General features: G+C 36.6%; 1 protein-coding gene across 4 annotated transcripts in view; it reads right to left on the bottom strand.

Moving 5' to 3' along the window:
- Positions 1-22829, bottom strand: part of PPHLN1 (periphilin 1) — a 70732-nt gene that overhangs the window by 18608 nt on the left and 29295 nt on the right. For 3 of the 4 annotated variants that reach the window (XM_032207603.1, XM_032207604.1, XM_032207602.1), the window contains exons 6-9: positions 20206-20453; positions 15885-15967; positions 12018-12137; positions 8764-8904 (exon numbers count right to left, since the gene is read on the bottom strand). In XM_032207603.1, coding sequence (XP_032063494.1) covers positions 8764-8904; positions 12018-12137; positions 15885-15967; positions 20206-20453 — 592 coding nt within the window. The remainder of the gene's footprint in view (positions 1-8763; positions 8905-12017; positions 12138-15884; positions 15968-20205; positions 20454-22829) is intronic. The other variant, XM_032207605.1, reaches the window with a different exon arrangement.

The following is a 22829-nucleotide window of genomic DNA, read 5'->3' as shown; positions in this document are numbered from 1 at the left end:
AAGTTCAATAGTTCAGAAAATTAATGTACAAACTGCCCTAAAGAAGCATGAGAAGGCAGAGATCCACGAACAACGTGACCTATTTCATTCAGTCAGCCTTCAACTTCTGTGATTTTTACAAGTCGGGTTGAGTTCATCAGCCTTTCACAGTCACAGGACCAAGGTAAAATGGGCACACTGCAAAACCTTTGCCCCATGTCCCGAGGGGAATCCTGCCCCTCATTCATCTGCCACATTTTGTGAAGTGTGCCACCAAATGTTGTGCGTCCACAGTAGTCTATGACCAGATGATTACTGAGGACTGAAAGTCACGTCAGTGCAAATAAAAGTCAAACAAAACAAAAAAATGATACTTGTGGGCTGGCGATAAATGATGATGTGTGTTAGTCATTTACACCCCAAGATAAAAATCTAATGTCTTTATAAATCTTAACTTACAGAAATAGTACATGCATAAGGTACTTGTGCAACAAAAGATTTTCTCCATACCATTTAGGAAAGTAAGAGCTAACTCCAAAGACTTTTGGAATTAACTTTCTAAAATAAAGAACGTGAAAAAATAACTATAAGATTGCCTTATATTTTACAGGTCAGAGCGTACAAATACTTTCTAGGTCAAGTTTTTAAGATATATATATATATATATATAAACACCGTATGCACTCAAAATAATTTGAACAAAAAACAGATCTCTGTAAATTTCAGCTTTTTAAAAATCTTTGCTTCCAAACTGCCACCCAATCTCTAATATTCACAGGGAAGAATCAGCTATTAAGAAATTGTAGCCTGTCCATCTTCAAATCATCTTGAGTTTAGCCTGCTCTGTTGGGCAACTGCCAGCACAAAGGACATCGGGATAGGGACTGAGAATCAGAATACAAAAAGAAATAGGAATTTTAAGACTAAGTGCCAAATACAGTCCATCAGCAAAGTGTCTTTGGATGCAGATGATCCTGTGTTTACAGGAGCATGTCAGTGTTTTATACAAATCAGATTACAAATGGATCAGAGGATTTAAACTCTGTGTACCAGCAAAGCTATCATCTACCATACAAGCTGCTGCTAAATTACGATCAGCCCCGCAGTTTGTGAGACACTCAAAAACAAAGCTGTAGGTTCACACTGCACTGGACTTTCCCTACTTCCAGGTTGCCTGTGCAATACTTTTCTGTGGCTGTCTGTTCCAGCCTCCTGAGGCCTGGGAGCTCTTATCTATACAGCAGAGATGGAAACTGGCTTCTGTGCTAAACATCAAGTGCCTCCTGTCACCTACCTCTCCGTGACTAAATTGCACTTGCCACTTACCAGGGGTTTTTGCATGTTTGCTTGGTTACCTACCCCCTTCCTATCATCACACATGGTTTTATGAAACTCTTTCCCTTTGTGACACTGTTCTCCATGTGCCCTGGAAACATCCCGTTTTATCTCCAAGTCCTCAGAAGATCAATGCTCAGACTGTATCAGGAATACAGACGGAGCTAACATGAAAGCAGTGTTATGGTGGCAGGGAAAATAGATACTAGAGAGTAGTTCTTTGAGCCAGGGCAATTCCTGAGGCAATTTAAATGTCTGGACCTAACTGTTAGGTATATTGGGCTGATCCTATGTATACTCGTTTAGTTTTAATCCATGAAGCAATTGATTTCTCAGGCAACAATGCCGAAACATGCCTCAGAAATTCAGACGTGTTCTTCAAGAGACATTTTTTATAAGAGAGGAAAATACTAAGTTCATATCTTAAGCCTCAGTGCCCTGATCCAACTAAGAGAGCATTTTGTCTTTCACCCCCTAAAACAGTTCAAAAATAAATCTGCGCTGCTATAACCACTTCTCAACCCCACCACTACCCTTCTGTTAAAGCAAAAATATGCTGGTTGGAGAAAAAGTTGGAAGCCACGAGGCTTCTCTCTTTATCCTTTAAATGAAATTCAAGTTACTAAATACAGGAAAGAAGAAGGAAAAAATAAGAAGAGAAAATGCAACCCGTCCCCAAAACAGTAACCCTCACCCCCATGCAAACCATTGCCTGTGTTAAGGCTTGGTCTATTCATCATTTCTGCTTTTGTCCTTCAGCTTTCTCAGGAGGTTTTCCTGTGTCATTTCTGCCTATCCTTCCAAGCACCTTAACTTCTGACATTCTTTTCAGTAGGCAATTTCTCGTAATTAGCTCCTAATTACATATATCAAGGCCTATACATTTTTAGATAGTTTATCCTCTTCCAAATGTCTTTTCCAATCCTGTTTAATGTTAATCCTGTTTATCTCGTGAAAGCAATCCTTCTTCTTGTCTCTTCAGCATTATAGTTTCCAAGTCTTCTTTCACCCTCTTAAGTTGTAGTTTCTTACAACAAAAACAAGATATTTTAGATCAATCACTGCCAGCAGCTGATTGAAAAAACACTATTACTAATAGTAATGTAAATAATAGTACTAATAGTAATTAGTAATACTAATAAGTAATAGTACTAATAGTACTAACAGTACTATTACTAATAGCAAAATAATACTAATAACACTATGTTAATACTGGATGACTCCTTAGATTTTCACTTTATTCAATAACGAGTGGTCCTCACCTTTCAAACAGCTGGACACAGAGTGAAACAGATACAATTCTCATTCACATTTTTGTTGGTTTTAATTAAGTTGAGCAATTTTATCAAGTGCTTAACTGCTACCATTTAAGTCTTCCAGAGATCCACCAGCAACCACCTGTAAGCAATCCACCTTAAGACTGTCTGTAAGCAAAGAGTCCCTTTGGAGATCGAGGAGTCTGCAGTGCTGCTCAATCACATAAACGAAGCATCACTGGGTCAAAAGTTGTATTGATGACTCTACAGGTGGAGTTACTGGTACTTACCAACTTCACAACAATGTGCTTAGCACAGGACAAAAAAAAAATGTTGCATTAAAAAGGTAAGACAAAACAAACTAACACAAAATCTTCCCTAGATAAATAATGATAGAAAGAGAAAGGCGAATTCCATCATGTAATGTATTTGAGTCACTAGGAATGAGCATACCTTACTGTTACATGTGTACAACATCTCTGGTGTTGAATTCCCTTACAAGCATTGCCCTAGGAGTGCTTACTTTAAACAAGAATCACTTTTTATCAGTTTTGCACTGAAAAAAACTGCTGGCAAAAAGCTGAAATGTGGTAATACATTTCCTTATTAAACTATATACCTTCAGGTGCAGAAGTAGAACGAGTGAGTTGCTTTGGTTTTGCATATGCAGCAGTAATTATGAGCACGGCAGCGCGTACCAAATAACTCATTAATGTCCACGGAAAGGGAAGAGAACACGACTAAATAATTGGGAAGAGGAAGACTGTAACTTCTAAGGTACAGTATCTCAAACACAAGGGAAGGAAAGTAGCTGAAGCTTTTACAAGTATCCTGCTTTAAATCAACATGTTTGTAAGGAGAATCAATGGTACGATGAAGATATTGACCAAAAGCTTTTATGTTCTCCATCTGGCAGTCCCAATAAACATGAAAATGCAGATTTCTAATAAACAGCTCAGATTTAGAAAGCTGAAACATTGCAGTTTCAACAAAAACCACTTAAGCCAAGCATGAACTGTAAGAATGCAAATACATATAACGTAATTGATTTGAGTTCATAATGCTAAAACTTAAGAAGCTCTAATAATATTGAAAGACTGTAGAAAAATTAGCAAGTCATAATTAGTGTGGAAGAAAAAGTGCCTAACAATGTGCAAAAAGTAATAAATTATTTGTCCTGTACGTAAGGACAGTGGTACGCATATAAGGAAATCAGTAAACCACAGAAGGATGAAGCAAGACCATAGGCAGATACCACCATTAAAAGGAATCCTCATCAATTTTTCCAAGATGCCTAAGGCAAGACACCAAAAACTGAGACACAAATTTTCCTGATTAGGAAAAAAAATTAATACTCTTAACTATCTCTTACATTTAATAAAATAAAATAAAGAACATAAGCTTAGAAGAGGCATGACACATAGTATGCTACCAGACAAATTAGACTGATGAGGAGTTCTTCATTAAGCTCCTGCTACTGTGTACTAAATACTCAAGGTCTGAAGGACAATAGAAAAACTAGGAGGGAACACAAGATCTACAGCTTCCCCATCTTTTACTCTCGTCTGGTTTATTACTCTTGTCTGGTCTCCTCCCATCAGAAACAAAGCACGTCTGACCTCATCCATAATCTGAGCTAATCCTTTAATGTGTTCTCCAGCTACCCCAGTTCCTCTTAGCTCTACTTAACTTACCCACCTCTTAACTCATATTTTAATTAGGAGATTTTTTCTAACACAGATCATTTTGCCTGAAATGAGCAACAGCACAAGCATACCAACAAGCCAACCTGAAGAAACTATAACCCGTTTCTCTGGTTCAGCTGAAGACAAAAAGAAAAGGTACATCCAAGGTCAGCTTTGACAGCCTCTGCCTTCATTATTCCCTGGATTCCCGTTACTCCAATTTATTCATTTATTTCCCTACAACTGCTAAAACTTAAATATTTAACCTATCACACCTAAAACTTGTAAAACTTTTCTGATATACTTACCATGGTTTCTCATTAGCTTATTCCTGGCCAAGATCTGGAAGCTACTTCAAATTTACATCCTCTTCCACCTTTACACTGTCAATAACATCAGCCATACGTTCCTTGAACTCTCTTCCTCAGCCTCTCATACCTCTCTGATCAATTACTTGTTATCCTTCCCAGGGACAGTTCTCCAGTTTCTGAAAGAGGTTTAAAGGTCTGCAAACCTAGCTCTACCTTATTCATTCTTCTGCTCCACGTGGTCTCAGGAGTCCACAATGCCTCACAGTATAAGCTGAAGAATTTTTTTTTTCATCTTTTCCCATCAAACAGCATAGCATTTAAAGTAAAAATTGGAAGTCCTGGATAAGAGTGTACTCAGCATCCTGGGAACTGGACAATACATTTTGCATGTAATGCCCAACATCTTCAGTTGCTTTTTTTGGTTTGTTTTTACAGCCTTATTTCTCCCAAAGAGTGAAGGAGTAAACACAAGAGAAGTAACCACCTCTTGTTCCAGATGCCATACAAACACAGGCAAAGTCTAAGCATCCTATCCCACAAGAACTAACTTGAAAAACAGTGATTCAGTGTACACATTTACAGACTGGACTTTATACCAGAAAGCAGACGACATACCCAACCACATAGTGATTCTTCCTTCTTTACATGCACTATATATATATGAGGTTTCAAACATAAGCGTTACAAAACCTGTGATCTTCAGCATCTTCCAGCAAGAAGGCTGTCCATAAGGGTAACAGGTCGTTAATTCTACTGAGGGCTGTTAATAATATTAATTTAGAAAGTCAAGTAAACAAGCAATCCATCTACATGTTAGAACATTTTAAAATATTGTTTGAAAGGGTCCAGTCAGTCAGATCTAGTAGTAAGCAGTAATTCCATTAAAAAAAAAATAAAAATGCATTCACAAATGCATTCACTCCTGCTTCCTTCACAGATGCCAGAGCTCTGCGGTAACAGAAGTTTTGAAGTCTGAGTGTCAAATCTCATTCAGAAACACAGGAGGTTTGTTTTTTTGCCAAAACCAAGGAAGGTACTTGGCTCATTTGGTAAAATTTGTCTTCTGAAAATTAATGGATTTTCAGAGGTAACCCATGTCACTTAAACTTGCATATGCAACATTTAAGAACTGGACACATAATAATGGCCTAGTTAATACAGTGCTGCAGACTTGATGTCTAGACAAGATAAGACATTTCAAGAATCCCTGCTACTCCTGCTTATAAGGAGCAACAAAGAGATAGCCTTTTGTGTAACACCGACAGTGAATCGCTCCAATTGGGAACTTAACACCAAGGACGTATTTGTCATCACTTCCGAAAAAACCCACACTTCAGCACATTACGTGCTAAAAGCATAAGCTGATCCTTAACTATATAAAAACAGAAACTGAACAATATGCATTAGCCTGTATTGGATATTATGAGATTCAGAAGGATTAAAAATACACAAAAAATTGTTACATCAGCAAACTCTGAACAGTCATTGACCTTGACCTGCCAATGCAAAATCCTCTGCTGTGCTATTTTCAAATACCCAGAGCAGTCTTAAACATCTACCCGATGGTCGCCTACCCAACCACGCTGAGACAACACACACCACCACATTTCAAAATTATGGTTACGGGGGACAGAGGGAAAGACATGTTCAAAGGCATTAAGTGCAGAAACAAATTAGATAAGAGCTTTCTTGTAAATATTTTCTATATTTCATTATCAAGTCAGTCTTCCTTTTCCTGAAGAGTATTAGAACCTACAGTTTACTTTCCAGATTAAGTGTTACATCTATATAAGCAGTGTGGTGTGACAAGCAATAGTATTAAAATTGAGTGTTAAAGACTAATTTTACTGTGAGGAACCCAGAAACATGCTTTTGTTTAAACAGTAGAAGAAATACAGCATAAATTATGTTGAGAAGTTCATCAGAGCACCTTCAGTAAACAGTTCACCACAGGCCTGAATATTTAGCTCCTGTTCCACTCCTTGCTGCCTCTCACCTTCCTTGTCAGTACTGGAGAACTCCCGCCCCACAGAATTAAACCAAGTTTCCTTTTAGATCCTGACAATTCAAAGCCAATGCAACAGGCTACAACATTTCTACAGAGAGACTGCTTCCAGATACAGTTAAAAGACTTGCTGTGTTTCACAGTCATGAAAAACAGTAAGGCTATCATACTAATACATTTTCTGGATCGTGTTTAAATTGCTGAACCAGCAATCACTTAAAATTTCTTGGAAAAACACATAGATCACTTTACGGTGCTAAGTTTAAATGATTAAATATATGTCTTCTCTAGCTTTAACTTAATTTACAGTACCTGATTTTATAAAAAAAAAAAAAAAAAAAAAAAAAAAAAAAAAAAAAAAAGTCTTCAGTTGAACAAAATGTACTGAAGATGCTTCCAGTATGATTGTAAAACCTTATTTTAATTCTGTGGAAGCTGGCAGCTTCAGTATTCAAATCAACAACAGGAGAAACTGGTTCTGTGAAATCAAAAACTTTTAAAGTTATTCCTCAGGCTTTTCTGAGTGAAACTCCTAAAAGTATTGTTTTATAAAATGTAATCTAGATTCCTCTAGAGATAAGTGTCAACACTACCAAACATAGTAATTTTAGATCGCATTAAAAACAACAATTGTTTTTACGCCCCAATTTTCATCACTCTTGACTATAAGCCTATCTCTAGGACCTAGGGGCACATCTTCATGGGAAATAAACCAATTGCAGTTTCACCAGCATCAGCTAAATATTCATAGTTGTTCTTTTCAGAAAAATCTGCTCTTAGTCTTTTCTTTTTTTTTCCTTCTCTGCTTGTTACTTTTAAATAGTCATAAGTTTATGTATTTCGTGGTAGCTGATTTAGGCCACGTAGAAACTGGTGATCGACACACAAGGATAGACCAACTGCAGCATGACCCTAGTAAAAGTTAGAGCATGCTCTATCCCAGGCAGACCCAGCACAGATAATGCCGTTTTCACCAGGAAAACCCTACGCAAAATCAACATTAAAAAAAAAGAGTAAAAGTTTGGTTTTCATGTATCAAGAGAAAGGAACAGTGTTACAGTATAGGAAATGGGCTCCCGGGCAACAGAACAAAAGCCACAAGAGCTCGGAGAGAAGAGACCTAGAATAAACTTTAAAATCTTTTCTCATACAGACCAGAGAGCTACTTTCCTGAAGACATTATGAGATGATCAAGAGGGGGATAAGTGATTTGTATATCTTCTTTCCACCTATCACAGACACACACCGAAAACTTTGCATATCAGATCTTGATGCCTGATGAATATCACCTCTCCTGACCAACTTATAAATTTAAAACCAATTTTCCCGTGTTGTGCAGGGTTGTATTGAAAAAGGTCAGAAAATTCTCCAGAATTCTACATTAAAAGTAACAAAACTATGGAAACAAAACACTTCATTTCTTTATGACAAACGAAATATAGTAAGTTATTGGAGTCGATTTCCTTACTGTGGAGTGATATGGTAAAGACTAGTAGATGAATAACCTTCTGAACCTCCTCAAAAACTCAATGTTACAAGAAGAGCAACAAAAATCATGTTTTGTGTTGAATCTAACCCCAAACACTCTACAAAAGAAAAAAAAATACATTTTTTGAACATAATACATGTATACCCCTCTCATCCAGATAGAAAACCCTTCAGTCGAAGAAAAATGTAAAGGTTTTTAATCTTTGAATAAAGACAATGGCACTGGATGAGTTAAACAAAACCAAACAAAACCACAACAGGCAGCTTCTAGTGTTCAATCCGCAAACTGTATATATTCTAGTTAAAGAAATTATAGTGTAAAAGTCATTTTTGATAATTTGATCTCATGTAAAGCCATATTTTTAATTACATTTGAAATTATCTGTTTATATTTGATTTTGGAACAGCTATTCACAGCAGCAATCATCCTTGGCTTGTGAAATAACAGGTGCTACATTTAAGTTACAGAAAACTACCACTAATTCCCACGTGCAGATAAATTTCGTACTTCTTCAGTAATGTATCTGAATGAATCTCTGTAGATGGAGATGTTGTGATCCCATTGCCTCAACAAATTAGATTACGTTACTATTATGCTCCAAGGAAGACACAAAGAAAGAAATCAAGATATTTACAGCAGATCAAACCATTGCACAAGCACAAGCACTGTGTTAGTAACAAAACAAAAAAACAAAAGGACTCACCTGTTCAATCTCCTTGGTCTTAGTTGCAATTGCTTTTGAGCGGCAAAGAAGCTGGCCATCCTCATACAATTCCGTATTATCCGTTATATTTGTTTCTGTTTCCTCTGTTTGTTCGACATACAATGGCGCTGAAGATCCAGCCTTAAAAGAAAAACAATATTCACAGCTCTGAGAGAAAATAAAAACTCATAACATAACACCAAAAGTAAAAATCCAAATACATTTAGTTAAATATGACTGTGATTATCAAGGCCATTAGTGAAGTACTATTGCTACAACCTAAAATCCATATTTCTCTAACTGTTAAACACATAGAAAACATGACATTATAGAAAACCCATGACTCAGTCTTAATTGTGTACGGACAATAATGTCAGATAACCTTTACCTGCCTTTCCTCTGAGAAGAACCTTGTCTATTTAGTATTTATCACAACCAACCAGCAAGAAATCCACGATTAAAGTGGGATTAGCTTTCTGGGAATGCATAAAGGTAACAAAACCAAAGTTAAATAGTCAATGACAAAATCAGAAAGAACTCTTGCAGCATTCAGTGCTACGGGTTAAATATTAAAGGAAAAGAGATACCTATTACATAGCAATAGAAGACGTGCTTAGAGGATTTCTAATAGTATCAGAAATCTTACTGAAGTATCAAATTTCATAGGCTTCCCTCTAATATGGAAATTGAGACAGTATTCCTGCCTAAAGAATACAGACTCACACTTCAAGGAGTTTATACAGAAAACTGAAAGAGAAGAAATTACTACAGCATATTTAAATGCAATATTACACAACAGATTTATACAATAGTAGAAAGGGGGTTGGGGTGTTTCGGTAGTAAGATTGGAAAATTGAATTAGATGCATAAAATTTCAACTATTTAAAAATAAAGAAATGGAGGAACTTAAGACATAAGTAATGTGTAGGAGAAGAGCATTAGAAAAAAAAGTTGAAGTGATCCTATGAGCATCTGCTCAAAACTCAGAAGCAATATAAACCATGAAGAGCAGACCCTGAATCTCTTCGCTGCACTAAATCATGAAATGCCTGAGTAGAGGCTGATAAAAAGTTCAGTGCAACACAAGGTTCTATCTTGCACAGTGTAATGGTTAACAAACTGGGAAAAAAATTGTTGCAATTCATACATGACAGCCTACTAATCAAGGTGAGAAATACCCTTTCTGCTAGGACTCTGAATGAAATGCCTCACCTCCTTCATTAGCATTCCCATGACACACTTTCTTGGTCAATAAATCATCTCAGACTCCTCCATAATCTATAACAATTGTTTCATTTTGAATCTTTCTCCCACTGCAATTTCCTTTGAGGCAGAGAGGCAACAACTCTTCTCCATACGGCCCACTCTGTTATTTCCCCCATTGCATTACCTTCCCTTCATCAAGAACATGAGTGATAATTTCTCTTCAGCTCTTCTTTCCTGAATCTCTCTACAAATGGAACTGCCCATGCATATGTTCTCCTCTACAAGGCATCTGTGCTTGGATCAGTTTGCTCCTTATTTTTCCGCACTTCACCACCTTTTTAAACTTTCTTTTTCCTGGAGGGAAATGAGCGACTCTTTTGCCTACCTGTATCTTCCTGTTAGTATCAAGAAGTTGCTGATAGCTATTACATTAATGGGCATGATTTGAGAACTCAGATAAATGTAGATCCAGTCTGTTTATTTCTCAAATCTAGATCTTTGGTTCTGTAAGTGTGAAATACAAGGAGAAAATGTAATGCTTCCCAAGATGCTTTTATTTTCCCTTGAATCATTTACAAACAAATATAAAATACAATCCCATTAACTATAAAGTTTAAGACATGACTTTGTAAAGTAGGTACTATTTTGTTTTTGTAAGACTGTTTCTCAAGTTGAAAAGCAGGCCTGCTGAAATGATTGCAGGATTAAAACAGACTGTATTACAAAAAAAAAAAAACAAACACAACACTACGTGACTTTGATTTGTTTTAAACAACAAAAGGCAGATGTCTGCATCAAAAGATGCTAGTTAAAAGACACCATGCTTACTAGGTTCTTGCTGCTGTCTTTTTGCCAGAAATTACTGTCTACTAATCTTGCCAGCCTTGGCTTTGAAAATCCTGTGTTACATATAGTCTTCCTGTGACTAAAAGCCAAAAGACAGAGTTGAGTCTGTCAATCTGTTCAGGACAGAAAGGTGAGAAAGCCACAAAAATGGTTAAGGTATAAAAGGTGATAAGGGCTCTCCCACAGACCCTGTCCTTTCAGTGCTGGGCTGAATGCTCCCATGATCTGAGAGCCCTAGGACTCCCATTAGCAATCCCTACTAACCTGCTTTCTCCCCCAGTCAGGGATTCAGGTTATCAAGTAGGTCCCATACTTGCCCGAACACAAGATCCACAGCTGAATTGTCCAAGAGCAAGAGGTTTGTCAGTTCCTTGCCAATATTGCCACAATTAACTTCAGTAGTAAATACTGAACTGTTTAAGTTTTCTCAATTGATGAACACTCGCAGAGCCTGAAAGCCTGCTCTGTTAGCAGAGCAGTGAAAAATGATCACTGAAAAGGGCTATAATCACACTTCAATATACGGGCAGAAGACAAGGAGGGGCAAGAACAGATGGTTCTAAACTGACAATTAATTAATGCTGAGTATTAACGAAACAAAGGCTTAGGGAAGATAAATAAACCCATCTATCAACCAAGTGCAGTAGCAAGGGTAAAGACCTAATTTTTAAGATGAAGGATGATTGGTTTCAAAAAGGAATACCTGAAATGACATGAGAGACTGCCATGGCATGGAACTGAACTCAAGAAACCAGAGCTTCTCTTCTGGTCTGATGTTTTACATGAACACTCATATTTTGACTCAGTAAGCCCTCACTGGTTTTAGGGAGCTGAGTAGGCAAGCCAACTTACACCAGTGCAACAGTTCCTTGGGAACTCTCCATGGGAGAGCCAGAGCCTGATTTTGTCAATTGTTGCTCAATATGAATTCAAATCATAGTAACAAAACACACTATGTTTTTGTGGGTTGGTGTTGCATTGTGTTTTGTTTTGTGTGTTTTGTTTTTTTTAAACAACGAATATAGCATCATAAACACAAGGCTTTAGTTTCCTTCTCTCCCCCTTACACCAAAATTTCACAGTACAGGCAGACAATTCCAAGGGTAAATTAAAAGACGTGCCTTTCAGGAAAGTGCTGAAAAACTAGAAGCTACTGTTTTAACACTTATAACAAAATAAATTGATTAATGCTCCTGTCTTACATCATACTCTGTTCTTTCAGGTAAACTGCTTTCATCCGCCTTTTCTGCCTTTTCAGCTGCCCACTTGCTTGCAGCTTCTGCAAGTTCCTTCTCCGATAGTCTGTTGCTCTTATCCAATGCCTGGAGAAAAACATTACAGTGAAGGTTTAAACATGAAATACATTTCCACATGGAAAAACATCCTCAAAATGAAAATAAACATTTTTTCACAACATCTTGAAATAGGAAATAAGGAAGCCGAAAATTTCAGTTGCTGACTTGTTTAAAAACAAAATAAAGTTCAGGAAAATGTTAAAAAAGCACCATATTTTCAGAATCAGGGTTTTTGTTTTGTTGTTCAAAGGTTAGATAACAGAAAAATTTGAGACCAGCCGAGTTTAAAGACAAAGGGATCTAATGCATACTATGGAGTAATCAGACACAAGTGTGGATTGACCTTATAATTCAATGCAATTTTAAGGCGTAAAAGGTGTTGTAGTTTAACCTATCTAACAGCTCAGCACCACACAGCCGTTTTCTCACCCTCCCCAACCAGCAGAATGGGGGAGAGAACTGGAAAAAAAGGTAAAAGCTTGTGAGTTGATATAAAGACAGTTTATTAGGACAGAAAAGAAAGAAAAAATATAGCAATAATAATGATAATAGTAATAATAACAGCCACACTAAGATAGATATCAAAAAAGATACAAAAGGCAACTGCCTGAAAAAGGATGCCACAATGTCTACCCAATAGTTGTTCCACCTTAGCATGTAGATGGACAAAAAAAAAAAAGCAAACAAGAAATAAACAAAGAAAACACTTTATCATTAGTTCATTGCAAATTACATAGATGTCCACAGGAAGCAAACACTCTGCAGTCCGATATAGGATTCTGTGTCATAAAGACACAACCTTTAACTGAATTGAGAAGTGAAATACAAAATTACAGAATTATAATCAGCAAAATCAGGAGATGACAGAGGTAACGAGGAGTTTGATATGCAAACAAGCTAGTAAGAGGGTTCCTAAGAGGAAGAGGCAATATAACTCCCAGCTCACTTTTCCAAAGTACACGATTATTCTTATACTAATTTCACTACCAACTGCTGCCTGCCCAATGTTCTTATTCCCCAATGTATGCACAACTTTTACCTATAATTTGACTTCTTCCTAGCTGCCAGAAAATCTTGTATTGTGGTTTTATTACAAACCTCTCCATTTCCTCAAATATAGCTCTGCAAAAAGACATAATCAATATCGTTGTCACCAATTGTTATCGTTGCAAAAACTTAAGGTAAAATCTCACATGCCTTACAACACTTCTACAAGCTGAAAATAGAAACTAGCCATTCTAGTATCTGGAAGACAGCAGGGGAAAAAAAAAATTTAATCTCACCAAATTATGTGGGTCACATGTGAATAACATGTACTAAAAATACTGAGTGTATTTTATGTAATAAAGTAGTAGCATTTCCACAGGTACACTCTATTAAAGGTAAGAGAAAATTAAAAGAACATGAGCACACTTCAAATGAAAACATTTGAAACTATTTAGGTTGTAAACTAGCAAGAAATGTACAAAAAAAACTTTTTTTTTTAATCAAAAAAGGGTGTCTTTTCATTTTTTCCTTATGCATAATGCAAGAGCAGCAAAAACCTGTCAGTTTTCTGCTATCTTCTCTGGGAAGCTTTCCTTGTCTCACACATCTGTCTTTGGCTTTAATTACGTTGGATGCAGCCTCCAAGGCTTGTAGTCCAGAAAGATATTAAAGAAAAACACAAAAGATGTCATGCAGCAGTCAATTAAACAGGTGGTTAAGATCTGATAACACCAGCATGTATTAATTCACAGGCATGAATATGTAAAAAAATTAATTATAAGACAGATAAAAAAACCTTTTTCAGATTTGCATACAGTTAGTGAAAAGAGATATTGCTGTGAAAGCATATACCTTTACAAGTATTTCAAAGCTAAATTATTACTTAGAGCAGTGAAAATTATCTCCTTTAATCTAGAGAATGAAGCATACAATTCATTTCTCCATTCTAGATTGTAAGACCCTCGCCCTAGAGATGTTTATCATGTTTTGGCACAACTTTTTTGGTTGATATTTCCACACAAGTGAAGCACTTACACAGTTTAACTGGGTAGTGTAATCCAGCCATCACCCCAAGAGGCTCCTCTGACAGAAAACAGTACATTACAGGCAGATGTGGGGACTTAAAAGGGACGAGTGATAAAACATCACTGAAGTAATTCCATTATTGCAGCTTATGTATAGCCAATAAATACTTGTGTGACTGGGGTAAAGATTTCAGTCAAACAAAGTTGTATTTTGTGTGGTCTACATCAAGTGGATATACGCAAACCTCTGGCGTCAAAAAATAAAATAAAATATCAATACAGCATCGATCAGAGCTCTCTGGAGAGGAAAGCTATACAAAGAATACTTATAGCTCAAGCTCACACTGCATATTAATACCATAGCAAGAGATTTTGTAGTATCTCTTTGTTCCCACAGATTTGTATTACAGATTTGGTATTAAGCTGCGGGATGTTAAGTCCGTAAGCAAAATAGGTGAACTAATTATAAAGTTTATTTTCTAATCCAGATCAGCGCAACTTGTGCCTAGCAGCTTTTATCTTACTTATTTACATCACTGTAAATACAGGACTTGCCTCCCCCCTTAAGGACATTGGCACTTCACTAGTGCCTAGCACAGCACTTCCAAAAGAGCTGCATAAGGAGTAAGTACTTAGAGTGACATAGCACAACCAAAACCTGATTTTTTTTTTTTTTTACCCAGTTAATTATTTCCTTCAGTCTTACCTTCTCACAACAAAAATACCATTCTCCCCCCGCTCCCCCTTTTTTTTTTTTTTTTTTTTTAAAAAACATTCCACTTTTTTTTTTTTTTTTTTTTTTTTTTTTTTAATTAAAAAGACCCCCAAGAACCAGGCTAGTATATCACGCTACTTAGGGTGAATGCTACTTTCTAATAGGACCTTGTTCACTCAGAACAATATATAGCATTGTTTATTTTTCATTAAAAAGATTTCTCAAAAATGTAGGGAAAATACTCCTGTGGAAGCGTTCATTTTAACCTCAAATACAATTTCAGGCAAGCAGTCTGTGATGTGAAAATGTTTTTACTGCCACAGGACAGCCAGAACAAAACTGATTGCTGCTGATTGTTCATTAGCGTTTATTAGTCTGTCTGTTTAACTAATTACTAAGATTATGTAGTTGGTGCTCAGCTGACAAGATTTTTTTGATGGGAAATTAAACAGCATCATTTAGAATCTTAAAAGACATTTACCAAACTGTTTTGCAATGTGGCTCTGCTCCCGAGGAAATGCTATCATTCTTGCCACATCCCTACGCAGCCCTGCTTCCAGGCCAACTCTTCTGTTCACATTACTTTCCCAATCTGTCAGACACTTCACCTCACTGTTTCCAAATCCAGTCACACCTGAAGAATCACTAAAGGATGGAGTTCAGTGCACGTACATGCATGTCCTATTGATCTTTTGTTCCTAAAATCTGCTTCCCCATTTTTTTCCTTGCCATTCCTTTCCTAGCGTACTCCAGGCTTTAGAAAATAGTGATTTAAAATCTATTTAAAATGTCCTTTCTCCTAAAATAAGACAGTGACTACAGAATAAAAAGCATTGTCAGTGTCATCATTAGATACACAGCATTAGCAGCACCTTTCTGCTAGATAAAGGAAAACCATCCTTTCTGCAGGACTGCAGAGCAATACAAGATGCTCCTTTCCTTAACAGCTGCATACAGCATCTCCTCCCAAGTGAGGGAAAAAAAAATGAATTCCAACAATGAACAACCTGAAAGAATGGTGAGAAGTGCTCAAAAAACAAAATTCACCTTTGATGATGGTACTGCTGTGGAACCCGAAGGTGATGCATCTCTTGACGTTTTCAATGTCTGAACTGAAGTCCTCTCTTTACCTATAATTAAAGAATAAATTAAGAAGTGCAAAATTACATTAAATACATATGCTGCAAATATATTGGCTTTCATAATTTATTGGCAGTAAAACTTCAGTGAAATTTGCTCAGCTCAGACAGGAAATCTATAGCCTCCACTATCTGATAAATTCTGATAACACTTTCTTCTCTTTACAAAGAGAGAAGAGAGAGTTGTTATACTTGGCAGATTTAGGAAACCTCATTACTCAATATTTAACTGAGGAGCACATCAATATGATTTGGCAAGATGATGTCGTTTTACTTTTTAATGTTCCTGTAATAAGCTTAATCCTAGCAGGTGAGATGAAGAATTGCTACCTTTTTATTCTATTAGCCACCAATCAATCACTCCAGGAAACCAGGCAGTGCAGGAACTGGTTTAGCAGCCACAGTACATTGGAAGGCTCTGCGGTGGGAAATCCTGTATTGTATGAACCACAGGCTAAATTCTCTTTGTATTATCAGAGGTTTTCTTGTAAGTGTTCAAACCAGCAAAATGCCACTTCAGATTTACTACGCTAATCACAGTCTGTGCACAGCCTTGCCACAGGTCGGTTACAGGCAGCCCACAGCACTACAACTGGTTGCAGTGCAGGCTACTGGTTTTCAGCCTGTGGTCTACGGATTGCATCTAAAGGATCTGCAAGAGGTGAACAAGTACAACAGGTCTGTTGTCAGCAGGCGTAAACTTACTAAACTATTCACATTCACTAGAAATTGCATGACTGCTCACAAATGGAAAGTAATACAGACTTATCTTGGCTTCAATTAAATTTGTATCAGTTCAGTTAAGAAAGGGATGAATTAAAAACAAGTCTATCAAGCATTTATGAAAATTTGGATATAAATTATTTGAGCAGACTTATTTAGGAGAACCAATATGGCTTTAAATTAATGAATTCAAGCAATAAAAAGCAATAAAACAAGGCATCTCACTCCTAACAGCTGAGCTATTTTCTTTTTTTTTTTTACTCAGTGCTGTAAAATAAGATGTATAGCGTTGTTTTGAAATATAAAATATATATAGATAAAATATAAATATATAAAATAATATAAAAAGATAGCAGTATTTCAAAATCTGCTATCTACAAAAAATATAAGGAAAAGTCTATGCAAAATGCATACTTCTCACAGTAGGAAATCAGAACTAGAACCATAGAATGGTTTGGGTTGGAAGGGACCTCAAAGACCACCTAGTCCCAAACCCATGGGCAGGGACACCTCCCACCAGCCCAGGTTGCCCAAAGCCTCATCCAGCCTGGTCAACCTGTCTGGATATATATTCCATATTTTTCACATATTTCCTATGGTGAAAAGCATGTATTTTGCATAGATTTTGTGTTCAAGAAAGACTTAAAAAGCTGGTCTTCTACTCTTTCCTCACATTTCCATGCCATCTGTGTAAAGTAGACTGGTAGTACAAAGCAAAGATCAAACAATTGCTCATCTCTGCACATTATTAGAGGCAAAAGAGTTACTACTACCATGATGCTGAAGGCCTACTAATCCATGAAAAAAATCTTCACAGCTACTGATAAGTCTTTCAAAACGTTACTGATAATAGCTGGGGAAATTACTTGGATAAAAGTTTTCCAAATTGCTATTTAAAATTGCTGATTTGAAAATCATGCTGAATGGAAAACATTTAAAAACACAGCAAGCAGATGTATTTAAGAATTTCTAGTGGCCATGAAACCGAAGATGAACTATGAATTACCTTTAACCATGGAAGATCTTTAACAACAAAAAAAACACCAAAAGGAAAGCTGTGCAAAAATTAAAAGCTGCTATAAATACAATGCATCTGACAGAAACAAAAAAAAAAGATGGAAATAATCACATCTTTAATCTGTCACACTCCCCAAAGCACAGAACGCCACCCTGACATCAACAGGTAACATACAAGTTTTGCTCCTGTGATACCTGCTTTTCAGCCTCATGATGAGCCACATCCTTTCTTAAAAAAAAAAAATGCAATAACTATTTCAATTCTGCCTTTGACATACCTCCTTCATCACACTGGATTCTTTAGAGATTACCTAACTTGAGTAGATTATGTGTTTGTGCTTGAACAGACAGAATTAGTTGAAAGAGGTAGCAGTAAATTAGGCAAAATTAAGAAGAGAAAGAAACTGCTGTATATTTTCAAGGCGCTTTATTGTGAACATACGACTATTCTGAACCATTGAACATGATACTAAGCAGTGCTATTTGCATTCCTGGATCTCCTTGGCACAGCACTCTATAGACCCCTTACTGGACTGGCCTGACCAAGCAATGCCACCCTCCTTCCTACATGCTCACCCAACATAACTGGATTGAAAGGGCTTTTCCCACTAGCCCCTTCTGTCCCTCTACTCCAAAAGCTCCTGTATTTCCCTATTTTTTTTTTGTTGAAATCTTGTATTTTTGATGATTTCTGAACGGCTCAAGAGCATGAAATATTCCTCCTGCAGTGGAAGTCATCAGGTCAAACTGATTCAGACAGCACGACTTTAAGCAGTATTACAATATTTAAAGTATTAAAAGTTCCACATGGAACAGCATACAGTTCACTTATTGAAGAATCCATTTTTCTAAAATGAACAGACTAAAATGGACTGCTGAAAATATGACATCAGTCCCATTTTATTTTCCTTCTAACCATGTAATAGATGAGCTTACCTAGGACAAATCATTTTTGAACAGTATGCTGGAAGTTTTATTTAAAACATTTATATCTTGAAAGTAGATCGTTTTAATTCAGTCATCTGCAGGAACAGATGAACCAGAGTACTATATTCTGGGGAACAAGCTATTATAGAGAAATAGTCAGTGTACAAGCCATCTGGTCTCTTCATATCGATTAAAAAATGGAGAAAGGTGTTTAACCATGGAATTGAAAAGAAAACCCCAAAGCCACAGACTTAAATATAACTATCTCTCTGGACTGGCATCTTTTCTGAAGATGTCTGCTTCCACCTCACCACTTCCACTGCTGTTTGAGTAATTCTGCCTCTGCCAATGCACTAAAAAGTGACAGAAGTCAGCTCAGAATTGTAGGAAACACCATAAACATTTATGTGTTTTTCCAAACATTTTTTTTTCATGTAACTCCTGGTAATTCTCATCTGTACATCGACAACACTCCTGCAAATATAGTTGAGTATCATATTCTCTTCCTCTCCTACATTGACAGGAATTTATATTCACTGGGTATTATTACTAAATGTTACAATAATTGCAATGATCAGCTAGAAAGCTAATTTGTATTCTACCACTAAGTGAAATAATTCCTTAGTATTTAAACAATGTGAATTGAATTCCACAAGAAACTTTTTGGCAAGAGGAGCTACATAATTGTCTAGTATGCCACATATCAACTAAAAAAACCCTAATTAATTAAAAAAACTACTGTCAAAATGAACAGTAGGTTTGTGTAGCTCACTAGAATAACATTTGCAGAAAGGAAACTCAAATCCAATTAATTTACATAAATTGAAGAAACAGCAGTAGCTAAGATTGTAGCATACTTTAAAAACGCAATTTTGCTTCTTTTTGCAAATTAAATATTTCAGGTTTTCACTTTTGAAACAGATGATTCATTAAATTATTTTTTTTAAAGATTAACAGCTGAGCTTTTACAAACCAGAACATATTCCTTTTGTTATTGACTCTACATTTCTTTGAAGAAAGGAAGATTTAAGAGAACCTGGCAATGAATTTAAATTGCTACAAAAATAAATTAAAAAATAATCCACCAGCATCAAAGCCCTAACAACACAGTTCTAAAAACATTTTCAGAAAATATAACAAGTACCAGCATGCACCTTAATTTCTCCAAATTTTTAATCCCCCTTTTCCCCTGGTTGCAGGAATAAAAGCCTTCATCTGCTACAGATGACAGCTGAGTTTCTTCTAAGGGAATCCAGAGAAGTACTTAAGAAGTAACAGAAGCAGTTGATGCTAAAATGAAAATAACAAACTAAACTGGGAAAAACTGCACAGCTGAGAGTTCTGCAGTCAGTCTGGAGGTGCTGTTGAAATAACACCTACAATCCCACGCATGAAATACATAGAGGAGCAGACAGTACAATGAAGCAGCTGAAGAGCAGACAAGTAATTGGTACACGATGTCTCGTTTTCTCATTGTAAAAGAGCATACGTAAAGAGAAAGGTCGTATAATGAGTTGAAGTTTCACCTCACGAACCAGTTCTCATCATTAATCCAGCATTACCTTGCTGAGAAGAAATATTTCTTTTATGTAAAGATGACATACTTCTGCTATGCTGAGACTGGTGAAAAGGATAGGCTTTGCTTCTTTCAGGAGAGTAGCTCCTGCTGCTGACACTAGAGCCAGATCTGCTGTGCGGAGAATCCCTTCGGCTCACTGGCGATTCCCTGAAGAAAGGAGAGTCCCTCTTATGAGGGGATCGCTCTCTCATATAATGAGAAGGATAGAAGCTTTTTCTTCTGAAGCTGTCCCTTTGAAGACAACAGAAAAATAAAAGTTACTTGGTTATCCTTCCATTGTTTGTACAACAGTGCTAGATAATACAACAGCAACCTTTTATGTCTGATAAATACAAACAGATTAGCTGTCATCTGAAAACCAGTCTGAAACAGTGCTATATAATGAAGAAAAATCAAGTAGAAAAATAGAAAAAAAATGAATGCATCTTTTCTGTCAAATTTCATTCAACTACATCATAGCTAGAAGCTAACTGCATTTCTGTTTCTTGATAACGCAGCTAAAATATAAGAGAACGAGGCATTCAAGAAATTGAGATTCTCACATTTTGTTTTCTTCAGATTCTCTCCACAATCTTACCTTGAAACAAAGTCTGACTATCACAGTAGGAGAAATGCATACCCAAATATTGCTCACACTATTTGGCTGTTTTTCCATTCTATTTTTCTCTTACCTTTACTTTTATGGGACTATCTCCCTCATCTGAGTCCACACACCTTGCTACAGGAAATAACATTGAGGGATTTCAGTTTATTTCCAGCAAGTATGAGGAAAACTGCAGAATTTCTCCCCTTATGCTTATGTACCCACCCAAGGTCAAGCCCTGAATGAAAAAATGTATTTATTTATAGCTATTAAAAAGTCTGCCTTTTGCAATATGCAGTATTTACTTCAAACACTTCTATAAAATGCCACAGACACACTCAATATTACATGAAATCCATCTGATTTGAAAGTATAATACATGAACAACGGAAGTTCCTGCTAAGTTCATGTATTTTAACTCTAGACCATAACCAAAACATACCGGTTACCTGCAAATTATGTTGATAAACATATGTAAAGATAAAAAACAAACAAACAAACAAACAAACAAAAAACTACCAAATTCAACTTTGCATACAGAATCTCCAACTTTAACATGCAAGCAAACATCTACTGAATCTAGATCTGTGGCATTTCCCTCAGTCAGAAGACAACTTGTGAAGAGAAACAAGGTTTTCTCAGCTCCTCTGACAATCAAAGCATTGCTAAGTAAAAAATAAAGACTTCAAGACATTTAGTGTAAGCCAGAATGTACCTTTTTCACTGCTTTTCTCTATTTCTCATCATAGTCCAACATTAAAAATAAGCGAATGCCTCACAAAGACTAGCAAAGATCTGGTGGCCTCGTTTAGCACAATGTAGCTATAGCTAATTTTATGTTGATGGAGAAAAGGAGAAAAGCCCTCTAGTGTACAACTCCTGTAGCATGTTACAGAGGCATACTTGTGGTGGCTAACAAAGGCCTTCAGTGTGCCAGCGGTGGTTTGCACTACTGACACTACACAGGTAGCACCACAGTGACACAAGCCCTCCAGGCCACTCACACTAACGGGTTTTATTCAGTACTGATCCACTTTTGGCATGGAGAGCACATCTACACAAGTGGTTCATCAGAGCACAAAAATCCCACGAACAACACAGAGGTTATTTTACCACAGAAAAATCGTGGGGGGAGACAGAGAGGGAAAAGATGTGTTAACATAGCCAGTAAGACTGCAGACAATCCTTCAGCTTATTTTTCAAATTCCAGGTGGAATGTAGCATCAGGAAGATAAAAATCATCTATATTTCAAAAATTTTCATATTAATGGGAAGCATGAAGATATAAATAGCTGTCAGCCACTGATTTTCAGTCACACACTAGTGAAACAAAGCCAGTTTTTACAGTTAAATAATTATTTCTCTGTTAACAGGCTATAGGCCTTTCTTCGCTATCTTATCTTAGCATACTTTACAGGCCTACGTACCAAAATTGCACATGACAACGTTACAAAGATTTGTATCTAAACAATTTTAATTTCCTTTCTGAACATTTCTTCTTCTGTTTCTTGTGACACTTCCATCTTCCCAAGCAGGCTACCGACAGAAACAAGAATTGCTAAATAGTGCTTCAAGATAACAGTCCCTATACAGTAGCCATTGCACAGATATTTGCACTAACAAATGAATCACCAAAGCATAATCCTCCTGCTTTCTTCAAAGGCCCTAAGAGCAACACGCATAGCTTTGAACACTACTCTTCAGGAAACATGTGGAATAACCAGAGACTTTCCAGAAGGAAATAACTGAAATGATCAGGGGCTGAAATAACACGCTTAATGAATAAACACTCAAAGCCTTTTGTCTTAAATGTAGGAAGAAGAAATTTGAAGTTCTCAGATGAGTTCTCAGTCCTGTGAGGTGTAGGTGAAAATAGGAAAGCAACACCTGCATTAAATGTATGAAGGGTTTAAGTAGAAATAAACAAACTGGAGGAAGAAGGAAAACGAAAAGACAGCTCAGACTTCAGTAATGGTAAAAAGCCTAGCTCAGCACTTAACTAGTTTGTCTCAGCAAGTCTCCAT

The sequence above is a fragment of the Aythya fuligula genome, chromosome 1, assembly GCF_009819795.1.
Source record: "Aythya fuligula isolate bAytFul2 chromosome 1, bAytFul2.pri, whole genome shotgun sequence".
In the NCBI taxonomy this organism is placed as follows: Eukaryota; Metazoa; Chordata; class Aves; order Anseriformes; family Anatidae; genus Aythya; species Aythya fuligula.
Note: the sequence above shows the minus strand (reverse complement) of the source record. Positions and strands in the feature narration are given on the sequence as shown.